Here is a 22,238-nt window from a genome sequence, read left to right as displayed (position 1 = left end):
TCCCTAGTGGTATTTCATTTACTTACTCCTGAAGGGTTTGAAAAGGACTTCAGTGTGAAGTTAACAATAAAATCTGACACAGCTGTTGGGATATTTTCTTTCCTGCGTTTGCTTTTTTTTCCCATCTTGTGATTAAAGAGAGGTAGTTCAAATAGATCCAGACTGCCTTGTCAAAACAAAAGCAGACTTAAGGGTTACGCACAGGCTAGTCAACAGGTAGAGGTGGAAACTTAACGTGCTTGAGGAGCGTGAACGCACCATGAGAGAGATGAATATGAAAGTGAACGCAAAAAGAGTAATGAGCTATATATATAGTCATTTTTGCTGTTGCGTGGTATTCGGTGCGTCCTTGCAGAGGTAGTTGACTCTTCACTTCTTGTCTTTGGTATCTACAGCGTTAATAGTCCGACAAGCTCCACCTACACAACCACCTTTTATGTTAATTTCAGCGTGATCTGCTCACGGAGAGTGAGCCTGTGCGCGCTGGATCCGTGGGTTGCTGCCTGCTGCGTAATATCGATAAGGCTTTTAGCAGACACAGCCTGGCGCTGAATCTGTGTCGGAACAGTGTTTTGTGTGTAAGTTGCGTCCCCCTCCTCCCCCCCCCCAGTACGATGTGGCAGCTGAGGACGCGCAGCTGAATGTGAAGAACTGTGGATCTGGCTCGTAGTTAAGAGAGGAGGTGAAGGCACCTTGCATCCAGCCATGGGAGGTCAGATCACCAGAAACACCCTATACGGTAAGGACATCTTGCATCTCTGGGCAGGAGACTCCGTTTAGATCTTTTAATGAATGCCCTGATATTATAAAAGAAGACAACCCAAATGGAGTTATAAGCGCGCTTGTGTGAGCTTGTGCGCATGGAAACTGTAGGCGTTTTGTCTGCATGAAATAAATGAGAAGTGAAAGTAGGCGCATTTGGCCAAGTTTAAGTGCAGTTTGTAAGTCACGACTGGTTTGGCAAAGAGGAAAGTGTTTTTATTAATAGTGATAACCCTCTACAGTGTTTACTGTACATCCAGGACAGGCCGAGTTTGTATTTCTGGGTTTCTTTTTTAAGCTGTACAAAAAGTCAAACAAGACCAACTCTGATAAGTTGGTTAACAGCAACTTATACCAGCTGCATTGCAGTGTTTTGAATAAAAACGTGGGGTTTGTTGATGCTTTCAGACCAAGAAACTGTATGCTATTTGTTTGATTTACTTGTTCGTAGTCATTTTACGATGCGGCCATTGTTGGAATGGGGGAAGATAACAGATAGAGGAACAACATATTATTGATTTGGAAATAAAAATGGGACTTTAAAAAAAATCGATTTTATTCGATTTTAGTTTGTAAATTCAACTTTAAGGTAAAAGAAAAAAAAAGAAAGAGACTAATAAATTTATTAAGAGTGTATTTCGTGAAGAACTGCAGCTGATGAGTAAGTTATTAATCTTCAAAAGCAACTTTAGATATAAGAGGTGCATTATGTGCTGCCATTCTGTGTTTTATACAAAGATATTTTAATGGACACTTTGAACAACTTTTCTGACAACTCAGTGGTGGAAACTCAGCCAAAACAATTACAGAGGCTTATTATATTGGAATCATGAAATTATTTAATTGTAGATAATTGTGCATTAGTAATTTCAATATTTTCCCAAGTACACTTTTGGGATGTTGTGATTTGATGTTTGCCTTCTTTTACTTTCTTTGAGCAAAGCCCAGATGACTGAATGTCATGGTGTTACCTGATATACAGCACATGAGCAGGCAATAGAAACGAGCTAATTTCCCAGATGGGCAGATGGACATGGGCCAACTCACTGGTAGGGGCCACTGGTGTGAAATGACAATACAGGTGCAGACAGGGGCGCTGCTAAAACATTTTTTTGGCGCTCTTACAAGAGCTCAGTCAGAGAGCCATAAAAATGTAAACATCCATAATCCCTGTTATGTTGCAGAGCCAAAACCTAAGACAGTGACTCATGAATCATTCAGTTCTTACGTCTTCCCATTTGGTATTTTTAACTTGAATGTATTATTTACTTTTAGTTAAGCTACCAAAGTGAAACTATTTTTCCAATGGCAAGTCTGACAGTTTAAAAAAAAGTTTCTGGTGCCACTTTTTTTTTTGTTTTTTTGTTTTTGTTTTGTTTTATTTCAGTTTTACTTCTTTAAAACTTGTTTTAAATACTCTTACACACAGCATTAGGGGTTACCACAAGTACATGACATGCCATGATATCCTTTTTTTAACACACATAAACAATGGTTTTTATTTCATGATTGTTCTTCATCAGACTAAATCATTTAATTAACTGGACAGTTTAAAGTTTTGAATATAATCTTGGGGTTATAGAGGGCTTTTTAAAAACCGTTCCTTAGATTTTGGTGGTTTCATTAATAGTTAATTGGAATTCTTGACAAAACTCTTTAGTTCCAGCTCCTTCTTGTAAAAATCACATTTTCAGGATTTGTCTTGAATATGTATCTTTTTTTATCTACTGGTGGTTAAACCAAGTATGATATGTGAAGAAGTGGATTTGGCTTTTTCACGAATACCAAGCTTTACTTTACATCCCAAGACATGATAAATGCATATATTTAAACTAGGCAGATGTTTTGGTTGGACAAAGCCTTCACTAATTTATTAGTTTTGGTCTGAAACAAAATCCTACATAAAATGATCTAACATATTTAGGCAAACACTCAGATTTTCACACCCAGAAAAAGTTAAAACAACGATAGTACTGTGACTCTTAAGTCCTGTTTACATCACGTTTCCATGCGAAAAGCAAAACTTTTTCCTTTGTGTAATTGAAAAAAAGAAGAAAAAAAGAAAAAGCATTTACACAATAACGAAATTCCAACACTCTCCATGCAGGAGAAATGCAAACAGGACCAGAAATAATGTCATGCACATGCCAGGCCTTTAGTGGGCAGTAAAACTTTTAACAACACACCCAGGTGTGCGCTACATCCTAACAAACACAACACATCAGAAATGTTGCATGCTAACCGCCAGTTATCTGGCGCATGTAACCTCTGCATCTTTGCTGGGGGCATAAATGCTCTAAAAGGTTTTGCTTCACCAGACCAAATCAATTGAAGAAAGCTCCTGCACAAACATAATACTAAAGTACGCCATTGTTGGGCTTTTCGAGGGTTAAACAGGGTCTGAGTGCGCAAGAGCAAGATGATGTAAAAGATGTCACCATCGCCAAAAAAAATTCTATTCCAGTTTTTTAACGGACAGAGCTCGCCTTGAGTTGCAAGAGAATATCCCTCTGGAGGGCGTTGTCAAATCTTTGTGGCTTTATCCACCCTAAACAAGAAGCCAGAACACAATAGAACTTTCTGTTTTACTGTCTCAGCTTTGTAGTGTAAATACTTTCACTTTTAAATTCTCATCAACAGTTTGTCTTTCCTTAAATTTTATGATCAAGTCATATCTTGACTATCGAGATACAGCTAACTTGGGGAGAATGTCTTGCCTTAATACATAGTATTCCCAAACATTGAATGGATGTTGTTAACATCCAAGATCTCACTTTCTTTAATATTTGTTGAGACCACACAAGTTATGACATATTTGAGAAATTTAAAAGCATTTACATGCCCACCGGCTCTTTCACATGCCTTGGATAGTTTGTCTTTTGAGACTCGATATTAACGTCACACCAAGTTAGGGCCTCTGTAGAGGCTTCTTAAGGATCTCAGGCGTTTGGATAAAACACAGAGAGTGTAGGAGGCCAGGTGACACAAATGAGACCTGCTCATTGTCTCTCTATTGTCCTCTCCAAATAATGACAGTGAAGACGGTTACAGTGTAGGCGGTGGTGCATTAAGCAATATTACCCTTAAGATGCTAATTTATTTGTCATAATACCTCTTCTTAATCCTGCCACGGCTTTGGTCACTGTTTATCCTGATGTTTGCCAGGTTCCATTTAATTTTAAGTCCAATTTTGGCAAATCAAACCTTTACTTGTTTGATTTTAATGTTATATATGTGTTCTAAAAAGTTGTCTGACGTGCAGAAACCAGGGTTTTCATGAAAATAAAATGGAGGGGGAATTCAATTTCAAAGTCAGAGTTAAAAATGGATTGAGCAGGAATGATAGAATATATTTCTCTAGTTGGATTTCATTGCATGAACTACTGTCTGTGAGGGATTGTGAGGTGTCGCTTCTGTTTTGAGATCTTACAGGAAATACAGTACAGTGCAGTCTTGTTGTCTTTTCCTGAAGACATCACGTCTGAGATGACATCATGGATGCCGTATGGTCGAAGGATTTGTTATGACTTCATTTAGATCCACTGTTGTGCTCAGAGCACAATTAACTATTGTTCTGCGATGACAAGAGCCTGCAAAGAGCTTAACAAATACTCTGTTCTGAGTGCAGAACATTTGGCTAAACTTGACTGTTTGTGAGTAGAAAGGATAGACTGCATAAATATGTGATGATGATGCTCAATCTTTGGCCTTTCTGCTTCATTCTCAATGGCATTTCTTTCATTTGTCTGCCTTGAGATGAGATTGGCAACCGTGTTGTGACAAATCTGGCTTCACACATCACATGATCACTTGTTCCCAATCCGGACCTTCTTCACTGGTTTATAGCCAGGATGCGTTACAAACCTCTCGACCCTTCAAAGTCAACTAAAGGAAAGTAGAAATTAGCTGCAGTGGCTCATGTTTCTCTCACAAAAACAAGCAGCTCCTACGCAGTCTTTCAAGTTTAGGTGTGAAAATACAGCCTGTCCTTAAGGCTGAAGAAGTGTTAATCAGGTTTAAATTATTCATTTCCAGTCTTGAAAGATTCACTGAATTTTCTAATACTGTCAAACCTTTACATATGATGGGACAAAAGATTAAAGGATTGTAAAATCTGTGTTAAATCATACGATGAGATGTGCTACGAATTCATGTTTGTCAGTCAAATCAAAATAATTCTGCCTCACAATTAAAGGTCTATTTTTTCTCTCTTATATACAAGGAAGGATGTCTTTTTCAAATATTTTTATACGTCAACAGCCTCCTACTTCCATGTATCTTTCGTGTTGACGTGGTTGTTTGGTCAGTTTATCCACTGGTGGGCAGTTTACAGCTGAGTTTAGAGTTTCCTTCCGCATTTTGACACTGGTTGATAGTGGTATTACAGTCCAATAAAGTTGTTCACTCACGTCCAAAAACACCATAAGAAGAAGAAGAAGGAGAATGAAATGACAAAACTGAGACAAAACTGTCTATCCATTTGTGCCAACCTTGGTGTTATAAAGAAGAAAGTGGAAACAATGAAATGGAGTTCGTAAAAATCTGCTTCACGTTGTCTTTGAACAAATCTGTTATCTTTGTAAACCCCTGAAAGCCCTACTGAGCCTTACCTGTATCAGCTGACAACACACTACCTGGTTTCGATCATTTCAGTTATAACTGAGTCACCCCTCAGTGTGGACAGGGGCGCAAGGCAACTCATAAATATCATGAAGTTGTTTATTTGTGACACACACAGCACAACTATGGAGGATATCAAGGTAATGTTCTACGTGCAGCTCAATCTATTGCTTGTAATCAGGAAAAAATTCAGTGAACAAAGCACAAGAAGGCTGTAGGTCAAAAAGCCGTTGTGGTGCTGCCTGGTGATACTACACAAAGCTGTTATTGGGGGACGCTCCCATAGCACATGATGTCAAATTCTTGTCAATTGCGTCCTGCAGATTGTACATGTCATATTTTCAGCCCCACACCGCGCCATCAGAATCCAAACGGAGTAGGTACTAAAAATGTGTCTACTTGACCCAGGAAGATCCCGATGGAAACACCTACAAACAGGGAGGAGTGGCGTCGGTTTGGGCTTAGCAGGTGCTAGTGGGAAAGAACCATTACCGGTGGAGGAAAAGTCATTCAAGTTTTCACATGGGAATAAAAGAAAAGCTGAAAATTCTGGCACATACTCTCGGCGTGTTTTTGGCACTTCCTGTAACAAACCACAGAAAATTATCGTGCCTTTAGGCACGATAATTTATTTACTTGTTCATCTGTCTGATTAGGCAGGTAGCATGTGAAAGACTCTTTCACTGTTGTGATTTATATATGCTCATTAAAGCACAAGCCAAACATCAAGTATTAGCAGCCAGAGTAGTTTTACATTGTATCAGTTTGCTAATATTCCCATAAGACCTCAAAGGTCATTTTCTACTGGGCAAATTATAGACTTCTAAACAATCTTTTCTTTTTGTCCTTCTTGTACCTCTTTTGCAATGTTTGTATTGTAGGAATATATTCCGATACAAAGTGCAAAGAGAAGCTGAGAAAAACGCTCAACTAAAAGTTTAGTTCTAAAAAGGTTTAGAACAACAAAAAAGTTAATGTAGCTACTGCCAATTGCTTAGACTATTGTGCAAATGTCTTGCAGCTGCATTGTTTTCCTTAATCACTTAACCATGGAAGCAATTCTGCCTTCATGGGTTTTTTTTTCTACTTTCAAGGACATTTTGCATGTTATTAAAAGCAGCTATTAGACTATTTAAATACATTGTTACTAAATTGGATCATAGGAGCAGGAAATATGCATGAGTATGTGTGACGTTATAATTTTATACTGTCACTTATTACTAATGTGAAGTCCTCTAGGTTACAGTCTAAATCAGTTTCAATCTTAATCTTTGAGAATAATTTGCTGCTCCTCACCTGCTGACTAAACTTTCCTCTCACTGTAGATTCTATGAACGGATCTTTTCCGACAACATCTCACCGATGCCAGCACAAACCCAAGCGCTGCCTGCCCATCCAGCCATGTGGAAGCATGTCGTCTTTCCCTCTTCTCTTCCATCCCAGCACCAAAGGCTCACAGATCATCATGGACATGTCCCAGAGGACTGTGAAGAGACAGGGCAGCTTTTGTAATGCCATCACCTTCAGCAACAGGCCTATTGCAGTATATGAACAAGTTCGACTGAAGGTAAAGACATAATTGTATTTTTCAGAATGACTCGAACCACATATTGCAGTAATTTCTTGTAGACATGTGCCAGTGTACAGCAGTGCCAATTTTTAGAAAAGTTTATGTCATAGTTTAGGTTTGTACAGTCAATCAGACAGAAAACATTAATCGTGAAGGTGATGAAAATGAGTCTCTCCTTTGTCTCTGCCAGAATGTTTTTATTTTCCTGCTCCCTGCCTGACTCTCTCTCTTCATCTGGTGTCTTTTCCCTCATGTTTTGATTTTCTTTCTTTTCTCTCTCTGCTCTTGTGTGGGCCAAAGCAACAGCAGCTTAGAACAAGTTTCCACTACACCTATCAGGCCATCTATGTCTCGAATGTGAGAGAACAGGGCAAGCGCTGCCATGTGAGGAATACTGTTATCTTGCACAGTAACTACTAAGTAAATACAGCTTGGAAATAAGACAAAAATCGTTTGCAGGTGATAAACATACCAAGGAAACTGATCTTAGTGACTTTAAGACAGATATGTTGTTTTTAGAGCTGCTTGCGGCTTGGTACTCGGAATAGGAATGTTGGTTCAGACTGAAATATTTTAACAACTAGGCCTCGGATTGGCTTTACTGACACAGAAATCTCTAGCAGGGCATGGTGAACTTAGTCATTTGTAATATTTTAATGTGGCACTGTCATCAGATGAAGATTTTGTGCAAGTTTCTTCATTTCCCCTGTCTGGTATCAATAAAAAAAAAAAAAAAACAGTTGTATGTCTGATTCAAATGATGTGAAATCCGCTACTTCATTTGGGAAAAGGAACTGCTGACATCCTCCTTAATATCAAATCTGTAAACATGTTAAACATAAAAGTGTTTAACAGTTTAACATGATTACTGATTACACTGCCATAATGGCATTTCCATGTCGTTATGAGGCATTTTAACATGCTGCAACTGCAATTTATTCAAAATGCTATAATAAATTCTTGCAGAGCCTCAGCAGTTACTGTAGATTTTTTTTATACTGATAATGATAGGTTACATACTGGAACACACTGACAACATAAAACCAGTATATCTGGAAGGGTACAATACCAGCTAATTTTATACTGGGAACCTACATGCTCTCATTCCTAAAACGTCAAATAATAAAGAATTTGACACCATCAAAGTGAGAATGTGCTGGTAATAAACATTGACATTTTGAAAATGAATTTACTCCTAAAATAATAATTTAACATAGTTTTAATATGGTTTCCTTTAGTAAAAGTGCGACACAGCTCTACGCATAGAAAGAGACCTTAACCTTAGGTCACTTCAGGAGGAAGCAGAAGGAGGCAAATTAAATAAGTCTGTGATTGTGGCTAAAACAACTGATAGTGTGGAAATGGAAAACTGTAGATATATTTAGAAGGGATGGATTTATCTGGACTAGCTCAGGTGAACATCACTGTACCTTCATATGAATAAACCCATTCCTGTATACCAGAGGTAGGCAACTCCGGTCCTGGAGGGCCACAGTCCTGCAAATGTTAGAAGTTTCCCTGCTGCAACACACCTGATTCAAATCAATGGCTAATTAGCAGACTTGTGCGGAGTTTGATGTCAAGCTCTGCACAAGTCTGCTGATTAGGTCTGATGTGTGCCAGGTGTGTTGCAGCAGAGAAACTCCTAACATTTGCAGGACTGTGGCACTCCAGGACCGGAGTTGCTTACCCCCGCTGTATTCTGTTTATTCTTCTTAATTTCTTTTCACTGAAAATAGATCAAATGTAACGTTCATAATCACTGGAGTATCTCCACTAATTAAAAATGTGTTCTCCAGATCACTAAAAAGCAGTGCTGTTGGAGTGGTGCGCTGCGTCTTGGTTTTACGTCCAAGGACCCATCGAGGATCAACCCAGACAACTTGCCCAAGTATGCCTGTCCCGACCTGGTCTCGCAGAGTGGCTTCTGGGCAAAAGCCCTGCCGGAGGAGCTCTCCAATGAGGGAAACATCATCTCCTTCTGGGTGGACAAGAGGGGTCGGGTGTTTTACCGAATCAACGACTCCAGTTCCATGCTGTTCTTTAGTGGCGTTCGTGTCGGCGAACCTCTCTGGGCTCTCATAGACGTCTACGGCTTAACCAGGGGAGTCCAGCTACTTGGTGAGTAAGCTTTTCAGAGATGAATCTTCTCTGGGAAATATATGTTTCTATTTTTTGGTAATTTTAGCCATGCCAATATTGTTGCCATGGAGACTAGATGTCAGTCTTTCCTTCCATTTCTCTCTTGAAATTGGTTGTTTCTAAATTTGCTGCTGAGAGTCTTTTTTCACACAGAATCATTTCTACGGACTTTGTTGATATTTTTCTGTTCTTCTTTAAAACTTTAATGAAGTACTTTTCGAATTGTTAAATGCTTTTTCTTTAATTGTCAAATACCATAAGAATTAATCACATTCTTTTCAGCTACAACTACATTAGGCTGTATTTAGGGATAAAAATAGTGCCCCTAACATGGTAAACACTATGCTGCTAAAAATCAGCAGTAGTTTTGTTTGCACCACCTCTTTGTCTAAGTACAGCCTCGCAGTGCTGATAACATGGCTGTGAACTCTTTGTCTCATTACTATAATGGCTTACCCCTGGAAACCATTCTGCACCTGATGTTTTTTCAGTGTAAGTGATTAAAAGGTGATGTTACATAAAGCTGCACTGGTTTTCCCACACCAGCAAAATAGCTCAGTGGAAAAAGATGGTGGGAGATAAAGCTGACTGTTTAGTTACCACGGTTGTTGGTATCAAAGAAATTTCCCTAAAGGAGGAATTTCAGAATGTTTAAAACCCACTCTAACAAGTGCTGTTTAAAGGGTCATTACATCAAAGAAATTAGAGGTAAACAGGTCCTTTCCAATTATTGCCTGCAGTTTTTTCACTAAACTGAAGTATGTCTCAGATTGTAGATTAATGGGACATATCATTCCTTGTAAACTGTCTCCAAATTCTTAAAAGAAAACTATGCAAAGAAGATTAATAGGAATCCTTGAGGATGCCTCAGGACTTATTTATAACTATTTCCAAGAATGGCACTGTTGCTCTCCATAGAATAGAGTCTGTCAGCACCATTAATAAAAATAGAAGAGGCTCCCATATTGTGGAGATAGTGCCATTTAACCTCATTTCTTGTGGTGTGGTTGACAGCGAGAAGTGTGCTATCTGGTGATGTGCTGTTTGGTATCCAGTGCCAGAGTGCGACTATCTGGGGTTCACTGGCCTCATGGTGCTGCCCAGCACATAGCTCTTGTCGAAGAACAAGAGCAGTGTGTTGGTCTTCCCAAGAGGACAGACAAGAGGAGGGATGATGTCAGGTAATGACATGTCTGCGATGTTTTTCCAAGACAATCAGATTGTTGGAATGTCTCACTCTTTGGATCCAAGTGTCATTACAATTTTATGTGCCATGTGATCACCCCTAAGTCTGATTTGTATGTATTGAGTGCTAAGTTCATCAGATGGTATGGTATACTCAAGGATTTTACAGCTTTACAATTAAACTAAGATTCTCTCTAATGAGTTGAACTATATGCAGTTTTTGACTATGAATGAAGCCAGCAGCCTAAATCCTATTGTTTCTATTCTGGCTTTCTCACATCGATCACTTTTATCCCCGTTTTGATGACTTAAACTGAAAAGCCTCAGTCGTCAGTCAGCTGAAGGATCAGTTGGCTATCAGCTTTCCTCTATAGTCCGAGAGCGTCACTACTTGAGAGCATGGTATATGTCAAAGGCCTAGTATTGTCTTAGGAGTTGGCTGCCATTCAGCAAACACTTATCCTCTGAAATATGGGTGGATACATCAAAGTCTGGTGTTGCAAACTGGCACGCATTTTCCTTTAGCAGAAGGTTGCTTTTGATTCTTAATGATGCTTACACTGGCTACACCGGCTGATAAACTGAGCCAGATTTCACCTGTTGTTGGCTCATTATCAGACCAAATTCCCAGGTGGGAATTATAGATCTCCAGCAGAAATTTGTTCTCTCTTACTGTGTTTTTCTACATGAAGGGAAATGGAGCATGAAGCTGTAAATAAGCTCCGTGGAGTGTGGAGAATGGGTTTGTTTGGTGACCTTGATTTGGGTTTTGAGATAAAGGTGTGAGACATTAAACTAAGAATAAATTGTGACAAACTCATTGACTTTAGCCATTTGTATCGCTGAGTCAGTGAGATAATGCTTTTCAAGAGCTTTACATTTATTAAGGAGACACTTCACAAATTTCCCTCAGTCAGCTTAGGGCACTTATCGCTGAGAGTCTTCCTAATGGTACCAATGGGAAGGTTTTATAAGAGCCGTTCACCAAATTATAGCAACAGACAGCCAGAGTCCCTACTGCCTAATGGAATGTACCGTATACTAAAAGAAGCTAATGTTAGTGGATAATCATTGGATTTCTTTTCTTTTCTTTTTTCTTTTTTTTTGCCTTTTCAGATTCCCACAGTTGCACCTCTTGCTCGTCAGAGCAACAAAATTTAGCATTAGACCTTTTCACTTAGATTGCTCCGTAAGATATGACATACAATAACATGTACAATTGCTGAAGTTTTCCTTGTAAAACTACCAGATGACCCTGAGAAGTTTAATGTATAGATATTGACATGTATCATGAGAATGAAGAGGATATACATTTACTTGAATATTTGGAAGTTTAAAGATCCCATGTCTTTGGAGAACTACTTATCCTATAGATGTTCTATCTTATCACAACTTCTGCTGCATTTTTCTCATCTTTTTCAACTCTTCTTAGCTCATGTTGAAAAAAACACACTGTATGACTTGCAAAAACAGATTTCCACTTCCCCGCAACATTTAACAGTCATTCCTGGAAGCCGAACCGTTCATGTGTTATGACTTCACTCTGCAGCTGAAACAGCTTAAAGTTTAGTCAGACAAGTTTTGCTACCTTTTTATCACCTTTTTAGCGAATACTTCCTAGAGTTTGATAATCTCGTAATGTAAGCATGCACAAGATACATCAGTTCCACGATAAGGAAACTTAGGAAATGTCCCCTAAGTTGCTATGGACAGCATTGTTTATTTGTGATTCCTTATTAAATGAATTCTTTAATTAACCTAAAGTAATTTTTCTCAGTTCATGAATGTTTGTTTTTGTTGCTTTTTTAAAGACGGCTCTGATTTAGCTGCAGTGACCTACTGTGCAGGGTGCTACAGTCACAAGTTTGTTGGGGTTTTTTTTAGCTTGTGGATTATCTGCATCAAACACATGCTTCACAGGATTCTCATACCGTTGTGTCCGTTTGATCCCTTACAACCTTACGTACTGTATTAAAAGATTCATAACAGCTGACATCCATCATCGCCTTTCCACCTTTCTCATTACGGCCTTCTGCCAAACAGCTTTTGCTGCTATCAGATCTTATTCTGATGTTTAAGGAGCTTTTATAGCGCAGCACTGTTTTCATTCTAAGCCGCTATCAAGAGACAGCAGTTCAGTAGCTAGCCACCCATGCAAGGAGTCAAAGGTGACCCTGAGATCAGTGAGACTCCTTGAAAGCTGAGATGGTGTTGCATAAGAGAGGAAGCTAAATTAATCTGCTGAAATCAAACTGAGCCTGAGGGGTTGTCCAGACCAACAATGCTGCCCATGCAATTTAAGGAAGATCCGTTACATCACCATGCTTGCTCTACTTACACAACTATCAATACAGACTAGAGTGCCTTTCTTGGGTTTTGTGCAGGACGGACTGTACTGCTGAGGATGTGCGGCACCATGCTGAGACACATTAGCCCTCAGAAGAACTGATAAAAGGTTTTCCCAAGTGTATGAAAAAACAGATTTTCATGTCAGGATTTCAAGAAGCTTGTATTTTATGACAGGCAAAGTTTTAGATATATTTTAAAAGCAAATTCCAAACAATTTGCAGGTGTTTTAGTTTTAATTTCCAGTAAGCAAACACTGAGGGGAATATTCCAGCTCACTGCAGTCAAAACAAAATGCAATCAGAGAAATCTCCTCACACATGTATATCTGTGTTTGTTTATGGAGTGTGCCTCAAGAGGCCATGCAGCCTCCTCTTGTTTTATACAGGTATGATGGATTTTTTTCCAAGTTAGAAACACTCAGAAAGTCAAAGACATCTTTTGATGGATGCAAGATGCTCCACTGGGGGTTTGTTTACCAGAGTTAGATGAGTCACTTAATCACTGACAGAGATGTAGTGATCCGTGAGACTGGCGTCAGCTAACATCATCTGCAGCCTGTCTTTCCAGTCATTAGAAAAGATTCCAAAAGAGCCTGTATAACTCTCAAGTGATTACAGGTAGGGTGGTGACATCAATCATCGCTATACTCTATGCCTTAGACCTGTGGGGAAAACCTCCTTCTTTTCAAGCTCTCCCACATCCTGAGGGATATAGTTAAATTTAACACCTCTGAGGATGGAAGGAATATATTTCCTAGAGTATATTTTTAACTGATGTTTGCAGCCTCGTGGATGGTTGTGTGTTCCTTTTGGGCCTGTTGAATGAATTACCATGATATGCTGTAGAAATCTATAGCAGCCAGGGTGTCAAATCTTCTACTTCAAAGATTATGTTTATGGTCACAGTCTTTTCTTCAGAAATATTGTGTGTTTTTATATAAATCCATTTTTACTAAATGGTTAATGTTAGGCTTTTGTTTGGTTTTATGTCTTCTGTATTTGCTTTCATGACAGAGATTAATATCTGATCTCTATCTCTGTCAACTTTTTACTGTAGTGGCATGGCTGCTATAAATCAGCTTCACAGGCCCACAGATATGACTCTTGTGACTGCTCTCAAATGAACTCATACACTTATCAACAGTCTATCTGAATCAATAATTCACTTGTATTATTCTGTGAATCCCTTATTGCTCATATGAAAACTGAAACTGAATCTGAATCTGTTTACCACAGTCTCATACCTGCTTTGTCCACAGATAAAGACATAAGTGTAAAGATGAAAAACAGAGAGCAGGAAAAGCACGTTGGGTTGCCTGAACCTGATTGTGCGGTACTTTCCTTTCTTTGTCTCTATTTTTGTCTTATCACTCAGAGTGCTACACACTTACTACGGATCTCACTCATTGTTTAACTTGTCAGCATAGATTAAGTGGTTTTTCACTAAGTTTGATTTGTGAATTTAAAGGGTTTAAATAAAAGAACATCTGTAATCAGGTGTGGAGACAAAAAAGCTTAGGTCGGCACTGTAACAAAACTTAAAAATCAGCACAGTATAAGATTGCACAAGTAAAACTTTAGATTATGTGACACACATACATACATATACATATACACATATACATATTTATGTACATAGACTGACTGGTACTGTATGGACGGATGGATGGATGGATGCATGCATAGATAGATAGATAGATAGATAGATAGATAGATAGATAGATAGATAAACATTTCCATTAAATCTAATGGGAAAATGTGTCCAAACCTTTGACTGGTAGTATGCTAGGCAAGTGACAGTGTGTACTTGCACTCTTCTTTTGTTTCTGGAAATCTCGTAAAGGAACCTAACCAAATGCTTTTGGTAATTTTGATTGATGACGGCATGAGATTGACTGGAGGGCTGTGCTGAAGTACTGCAAATTGATGTTGTACTTATACATTTGATTTCTGGTCTGCTGCTTACAGCCAAATCCTCCAAAAACAATAAACTGGAAACTCAGCAAGGTAATAACAATATGCAAAGTCATCTGTCAAAAGTCTGTTTCGAGCCAAAGGCAAACAGCAGACATTAAAGCGAGCAAGCCAAGAAAAGTGCTGAATGTCTCCTTACTATAAACATTTAGTAATTTCCTTGGGCTGCATTCTTTTGGCAGAATTAGACTGAAATCTATAATTGTGCTGCAGTCTACTGGTCTCCTCCTTGAGCTTTTTGCTTTTCTTGAACCTTTTCCTTCTATGTGTAGCAATAAATCACATGAAAAATTATCTTTAAAAAAAAAAAAAGGGATTTTGCAAGACTGTGGACCCTGCCCCAAGTTTTCCTCTTCTGGAAATTACTGCTGCCAGTAACCTCAGTTCAGGTCCACAGGACAATTTAGGGCTATGTTGATGCCTTTTTGGGAAAAAATCAAAAGGCTAGACATGCCTTGGGTACGGCTGAAGTAACATTGTCCATTTCTAAGTAGCCACATTGTCTTTCTTGCCTTGTATGTCTTCCCCAACATCTTTGATGCCTGAGCAGCAACCAATGATTCAGCCAAGTTCCCCTTACCTTTCCAAGCAAAGCTCAAACATGATTTATTCACGTAAGGAAGGCAAATCATTATTTTTATTTAGAGCACTTCCACATTACTTCATGAAATGTTAAATTGCAGCTAAAAAGTCCAACTTTTCCACCTACACGGCAATGGATTTAAATTCCTGTGTGATGTTTTAAAATTAGTAATTGCTGGTTTTAGTTTCATCTTGATCATCCATCTGTGGTTGAACACCTGCCAGCTAAAACTTGACAGTCAAGATAATTATGGCACATGACTTAGGTTTTAAATATAACATCTTGAAACACAATGTGTGCTGCTAAGATTATAGATTTATGTTTTATTTATTGTAGAAAAGTGGTGCAGATTAACTTAATTTTGATGAAAAGTCTAATAATCTTCATGTTAAAGTAGATGCAGAACTCAAGGTCTAAAGCTGGCAAACATGCATACCATGAAAGTCTGAGTCTGAACCATACTGATTATAATTAGCAGACAAAAACTTTAATTAAGGTAACCATGGTAACATCATTGAAGGCTGGGGTAGGCTTATTCAGATAATGTAGGATGAATTGTCTAAATAGAGAAATAATTAACCCAATTATGTAATGTTTAGTCACAAAAATAGTCCTACAGGATGACAGAAACACAAGAAAAAAAACCAAGATGAAATGGTTTTGTTCCTCATTTTTGAACTTCTAGTGTTTCCAAAGGATTTTCCTGGAATACTCTGAAATGGTAACCATTGCTAACGGCTATGATGAGTCAGTTTTGGATTTGTATTATTTAATGTCATTTGCCTTGTGTAATCATATGTTTGTCCTCGCTTATTCTTGATGCATTTCCTGTACTTTGTTCCACTTCTTGATGTAAATAGTCAGGCTCTTCACGCACCCACTATGATTTGTTCACTGTATTGAATACGCATTAGGTAGTAGAGACAAACAGGTGCTAATGCACTGCATATGCTGTGTGAATGGCATATTTAAAAGTGCCTCACAATGATGCACCGTATTTACCTGTCATTTAAACTAATGGTAGCAGGATAGGTTCACGGCTGAATTAAGGTATCGTACACATGTGTTGTTTTAGGTTGGTGTCCATGATACTTACATAAAACTTTATGACAAAAATGTGTGCATACCCACAACTCTATAGTTGTATTGTCTTCGCTTACACAAAAATCTACATAATCACCATAAAATATACTAGTTATGTCATGGTTGCCTGTAGTAGTGGAAGATGAGAGCAGCCCATAAATGGAGGCAGGAGCTTATCGGGAAACAAAGACTTCAATTCCTACTTGCACTAAACAGTGCATCGAACAGAAGGGGCTGACAGAAGTTCAAAAACAAGAACAGAGGGTGGGGAGCCATGCTAATACAAAGCTAAGCTGCACACACAGATGACGATGACTAACTGGCAGAAGACAAATAGTAGTGAGGAGCTTAAATACTCACAGGGGTAATTAAAGAAGGGAACACAGGTGTGGTGCGGCTTGGCAACAAAACTCTTTCTAAAGGTAATCTAACTGAAGTGCTTAGACAGGTAACCAACATGACCTAACAGTAGGCTTACAAAAGCACTTAACAAAAGATGGAAACTGACCTGACAGACCTAGAATATATGAAAAGAATAAATAAACAGAAGCACCCATAGACTATGGCATATTATGAATCCATATTATCCTAGCTACTGAATGTGAATCAAAACAAAGTGAATTACATGACAGCTTTTCCTTAAGTAAGTAGTGTTTATATTGGAAAGCTAAACTTTCAAATATTATCCTTATGGAGAAGAGAGACAACACAATCACAAGATGGCTCACTGTAAAGGATGAGTGCACAATTCAAACTTGTGAATTTCCTGAGTCTATCAGGTTGTCTGTGTCTGCATAACTGGTCTGTGACTGTTTTATCCCTTTCTCCAAGCTTTCTCCTTGTTTGTGGATTATGAATGCAAATTCTTATTGTTATTTTATTTTATTTGTATTATTTATTTGTAAATGTCTTTGGTCAGTTTCAAAAGTTTTAAAAGTCTCACCAGGAAAGTTTACTCTGCACTTTGGTTTGTTTGAGTTTTGAAGAGGACTTGTATATAAGCAAGCAGTTAATTATACAGTAATTAAATTAAACTTAAGATTGTAAAGAAACAAAGTGGATAATAAAATAAAATTGACCCAATAAAGCAGATAAGAGTTCCTAGCCCAGGTCTGGGCAACTGCCATCCTTGATGGTCGCTTTCCTGTAAGTGGCACACAAGAGCTTGACATCAAACTCTGCACAAGTTTGCTAATTACCCGTTGATTTGAATCAGGTGTGTTGCCACAGCAAAAACTCCCAACAGTTGCAGGACTGTGGCCCTCGAGGACAGAAGTTGCCCACCCTGCCATAGACTAGATACCAAATATTTTCATAGAAGTGTTTTTGTGTTGTTGTTTTTTTTTGTTTTGTTTTGTTTTGTTTGTTTGTTTTTTTGTTGTTGTTTGGTTTATTTTGTTTTGTTTCTTAAAATTATCTTCAAAATCATCAAAATCTTTGTTTTGTGGTCCACTGCTCCAGTGTGTGCAATACAAAAAGTTTTCAAAATTTCTGTGTCAATGCTCTCAATTATTAACCCTCCAGTTATATGAAAACTATGTAAAGTCTCTTTTAATCATACACACTTTAAGAAGTGATCATCATTAAGTGTGATCATATGAAAGCAGACATTTAGGCAGTTTTCTAGTTTTTTTGTAATGCTAAAGAGGAAAGACATCAGCCATGAACAAATTGAAGTAGATGTTGCTATGCTTCTATCTAGGAAATTGCCAGACAATTTGGGCTCCACCATGCAGCAGTGGGAAAGACTATTCACATGTGGAAAAGAATCTTGACATTTGCCAATCTTTGCAGAAGTGAACGCCCAACAAATTCACTAAAATAAATAGATAAATAAATGAATAATAATGCTTCAATTGGAAAAAATACACTAAAATATTGCTGTCTGTGTGAGGACCTTTGGTTTAAATCCAAGATGCAAAGTGTGTGTACAGTTGCTGGAGGTTATGTTGATCACAATAATGGATGTAAACTGAAGGGTCTAAAAACTGAACAAATGCAGATAAGAGTCAGAAAGGCTACATATTCAGACTTTTACTGACACTTCTAAAGACAGACCAACAGATCTGCACATTAGTGGGAAGCATGCAGATGCCATTAGGCCTTATTTGCTTCTCATCCAGCTTAAACACTTCTGGTGAGTTGCGAGTGAAAGTCGTCAGTCATGCCCAACCTTTGATTATTTTTTGCCTCTAGCAGAATAAAACCAACTCTGTCAAACAACTGACAGCAGTGAAATTAGTGGTTTGATGTGAGTTAAAATATTGAAGGACTGTCATTTGACCTAACATCTGCCTGCATGTACACATCAGGATAAGTCCATGTATTTATGAGGGTTGTGTTTCAAGTGATCTCAGAGCTTGGAATTTATTTGATTTGTGGAACTAAAATAAAAAAAAGGCTGGACTGGCTGTTGTGCCTCAGCTGGGATTTAATCGACCCAGATGGAATCTAACAGATTTGCAGGAAATCAAAATAGAAATTGTAATGGAGCCTGTCAGGTTTGGGTCCTGGGAGCTGGACTGTACAAGGGGAAGCCTTCTGAGAGGAGGCTAATCACTTTCAGATGAACAGAGTCTACTCCCAATGAAAATTAGAATGCTCTCTCTCCTCTCTCTGTCAGTGAGAAAATGTGTCCATCTGTGAAGATTTCAGATATTATTTTGACCGAAACACCAAAATGAATTCATAATTAGAAAAATGTGTTTGAAACTGCTATCAGATTTAGACACTTAAACAACCAGTGGATACGTGTACTCTGTCTAAAAGTGCACGTGGAAACACTAAAGTTAGACGTGACTTTGGCTGGAGAAGGAACTGTGCCCTCCAAGAGTCGGACGTCACTTTTGCTGCTGACATTTATCACCTACATGTGCTTCTTTTTCTATCCATGATCATAAATTCAGAAACATGTGGCACTAAAGCAGACTTGACTTGTCAGAAACACCACATGGCTCTTGTCACAACATCTCAGATACTGGAACCATTAAACCTCTCCTGTATATCATTGCTTCATACTCATATAATTTCTTCTTCAACTGATTTGCCTTTTTTTGTTGTTGTTGTTGTTGTTATTGCTTTAATAGCCAAAGCCCATCCCTGTCTTTTCTGGGACAGATACATAATGCCTAGAGCAGCCTCTTGAGATAGATGACTTCACTCTGTTATTGTAGGCACATCTCTAAATAGCCCTCTTTCTTATCCATACTTTTAGTAAATCTCCACACACACGCACACAGCATGTGCATGTATGCAGTTGTGGCAGCTGACCTTGTGCAAAGTTTGCAGCACCATTAAAACTCCCAAATGTCTCGTAATCCTGTTCTGATGGGGCCAGGGAATAAACGGAAATCCGTTGTCTCTCTAGTTCCCTAACCACTGTCTGATTTTGAGCTATTTAACACAAAAAAGGCAGCAGGTACATAGAAAATATTAATATACACACACATCTTTGCAAGTTGTGTTTTAAAATAGGTGCAGCCAGACTATATTTGGCATATATTTGGCAGTGTAATATTATTAACGTTTTCATGAGCTCATGCTGAGCACTTAGAAAACAAGTTTCCAGTGTTCATTTGCTTGCCCTCTTTATCCTAGTTGCACATCTACTTCCCCCAAACCAGTTTTTCAAGAGTTCCCGTTTAATGGGTGGAACTACTTTGAATGGGCTAACCCACAGCAGGTAGATGGATATTTGTTTTTGGACTTTTTGTTTTTTTTCTGGAGATGTATGTTCTTGGAAGGGTGTGTTTTTTTTCAAGATTAAAACTAAGAAAGTCCAAAACAGTGCCCAGGAAATCTGATTACAGAATTTTACTCACAGCTACAATGATAAAATAAAGAGCCAAAGCCGAGAGGTCAGCCGGTGACCCTGCAGTGTCAGTCTGGTATGTGTTCCCCCATATTTAATTATTTTTCTCCCGAGGCTGAATTGCTGGAGCGGTTTAAAGACCACTTAATGTTAGTAGGGCAATTTCAGCCATGCACTTGATCACATGGGCATTGGTTTAATTACTGGAAAGTGTGTCAGACTTACTATGCAAAGTTCTAAGGACATGAACTTTGTAAATTGAAAGTAGAATATAACTAGTAATATACTCAAGGCAAGTTATTGAGAAAAAAGAAAATTGTAGGTTTCCAAATGTCAAAAGGTTTGTGCCATTTAGACATAGAAACAATACTGAATCTTTTATTATAATTCACAAAGAAAATGTGTTGGCGTGTGGTTGTACCTGTGTGCATGCAGGTTTGAGTAGATGGAGAACGGGTGGATTTATTCAATCTGATGACATAGAGGGTTGACATGTGGCAGCAAAAAAGATAATTGCTGTCTGTTGCTTTTACTCAATGTACAAATCACTCAGAAATACAAAAAAAAAAAAAGAATATATATATATATATATATATATATATATATATATATATATATATATATATATTAACATGAGTATTATTGTCATTCAAATATAAAAATCAGGTCTTACAACCCAAAAGAAATGTTCGGTAGTGTATTTCTCCTCCCTCTGCTGGTATTTCCCTCGTTTCTTATGATATTTGCAGTGTCTGGGGATGTTTTTGGGCTGCGCCGTTTTGGCAGAGGGTGTATAGACTCAAGCCAAATACAGTGCTTGGGTGTGAGGATAATAAAATTACATCACACACACACACACACACATATACACACATGCAGACACTTATATGTTTATGCTCCATTGGCAGAATATACATTTGCCCATGAAAAACAGAGTTTAGTGAAGGTTTTGATGCTTTATTTCTACTTTCGAACATGGCTGCTGTAAAACCAGCTGTTTGTTTTTATTATTCATGCTTCGCTGTTTTGGTTTACTCCCACCATTTTAACTTTTTCCTCCTTGCATATGTTCATACTCAACAAAAAAGTCTGAAGGCATTTTGGTCACAGAAGTGCTGAGTCCAGTGGTTCTGGGAAATGAAGAGGTCTCGCAATGGAAGCCTTTTCATGGTGTCACCCTGAAATGAGCTTTTAAGGTTGTTTTGGCTGATAATTTGTTGGCAAGATGTTGGCTTACCGATTTTAATAGCTGTTTCTCAACATTGTGCGGTTTAAAGCTTCCTAGAGTTAGTTTTCCTTTGTTTTTTATTAAACAGTTCATTTTGAAATGTTTCATAACTGTCATTGTGTTACTAAGGACTTAATCATTTGCAGTCCAACAATCTACCCTCTTTGGAATTCAGAAAGAACACACATTTTCCTAAAAATAGAGCTAAGTGCCATAAGGCATTATGTTCACGGCACCGAGGTTCCAATTCTGAACAATATTGGAAATCTACACTTTGAAATTTCACATGGATCCTTGTTTCAGTGCAATCTTACTTTGTGCCTTGAGAACTTTTATTCCTATTTTTTATTTAACCACGTGTAATTCAATCTGATACTTCTTTGAGATAAAACTTAGGAACATCAGAATTATTTAGTTCACGGCTTTTTGTTTGTTTGTGTTGTTTTCTTTTCCTTTTTGTTTCTATTCACAACAGGTTGGAAGCTTTGGAATGATAATTCCCCTCACATTTTGTTTAGCCTGCTGCACCGATCTCAAAAAAAAAGACAATGTGAACTGTAGGAAGCGGTAACAGCTAGAATAGAAATGATCCCTTGTATCCCAAAGCCTGCTAACTTTGCCTTGAAGGTGATAAGGCTGCTAATAATAAGAGCCCCATGGCTGGTTTTGGACACTCTTGACTGAGGAAGTAATTAAGTTCAAGCAGTTTATCAGTGGCTGGCTGGAGATGTGCTCTTTGGGTGATAAAAAGGAGACAGTGAGGTATGCCCTTTCTCTCAAGTGTCCACCAAATTCTACCCCGACGCATCCCGACTTTATCTACTTCGCATAGGGGAAGCCCAAAGCAGGTCGAGGCCGAGAGCCATCATGTCATTCATCCTCCCCCTCCCCGCTCTCCTCAGATGTCCAATCAGGCTAATTTTAGCTTGTTT

General features: G+C 38.3%; 1 protein-coding gene across 1 annotated transcript in view; it reads left to right on the top strand.

The window, feature by feature from the left end:
- The first annotated feature begins 608 nt into the window (after positions 1–608).
- neurl1ab (neuralized E3 ubiquitin protein ligase 1Ab) overlaps positions 609–22,238 on the top strand; it is a 35,303-nt gene continuing 13,673 nt past the window's right edge. Inside the window, exons 1-3 of the mRNA XM_079248372.1 lie at positions 609–739; positions 6,708–6,949; positions 8,752–9,073. Of these exons, the coding sequence (XP_079104498.1) occupies positions 706–739; positions 6,708–6,949; positions 8,752–9,073 (598 nt within the window). The 5' untranslated portion in view covers positions 609–705. The remainder of the gene's footprint in view (positions 740–6,707; positions 6,950–8,751; positions 9,074–22,238) is intronic.

The sequence above is a fragment of the Telmatherina bonti genome (assembly GCF_933228915.1).
Source record: "Telmatherina bonti genome assembly, chromosome: 11".
In the NCBI taxonomy this organism is placed as follows: domain Eukaryota; kingdom Metazoa; phylum Chordata; class Actinopteri; order Atheriniformes; family Telmatherinidae; genus Telmatherina; species Telmatherina bonti.
The sequence above is the reverse complement of the archived record's forward strand: the minus strand, read 5'-3'. Positions and strand labels throughout refer to the sequence as shown.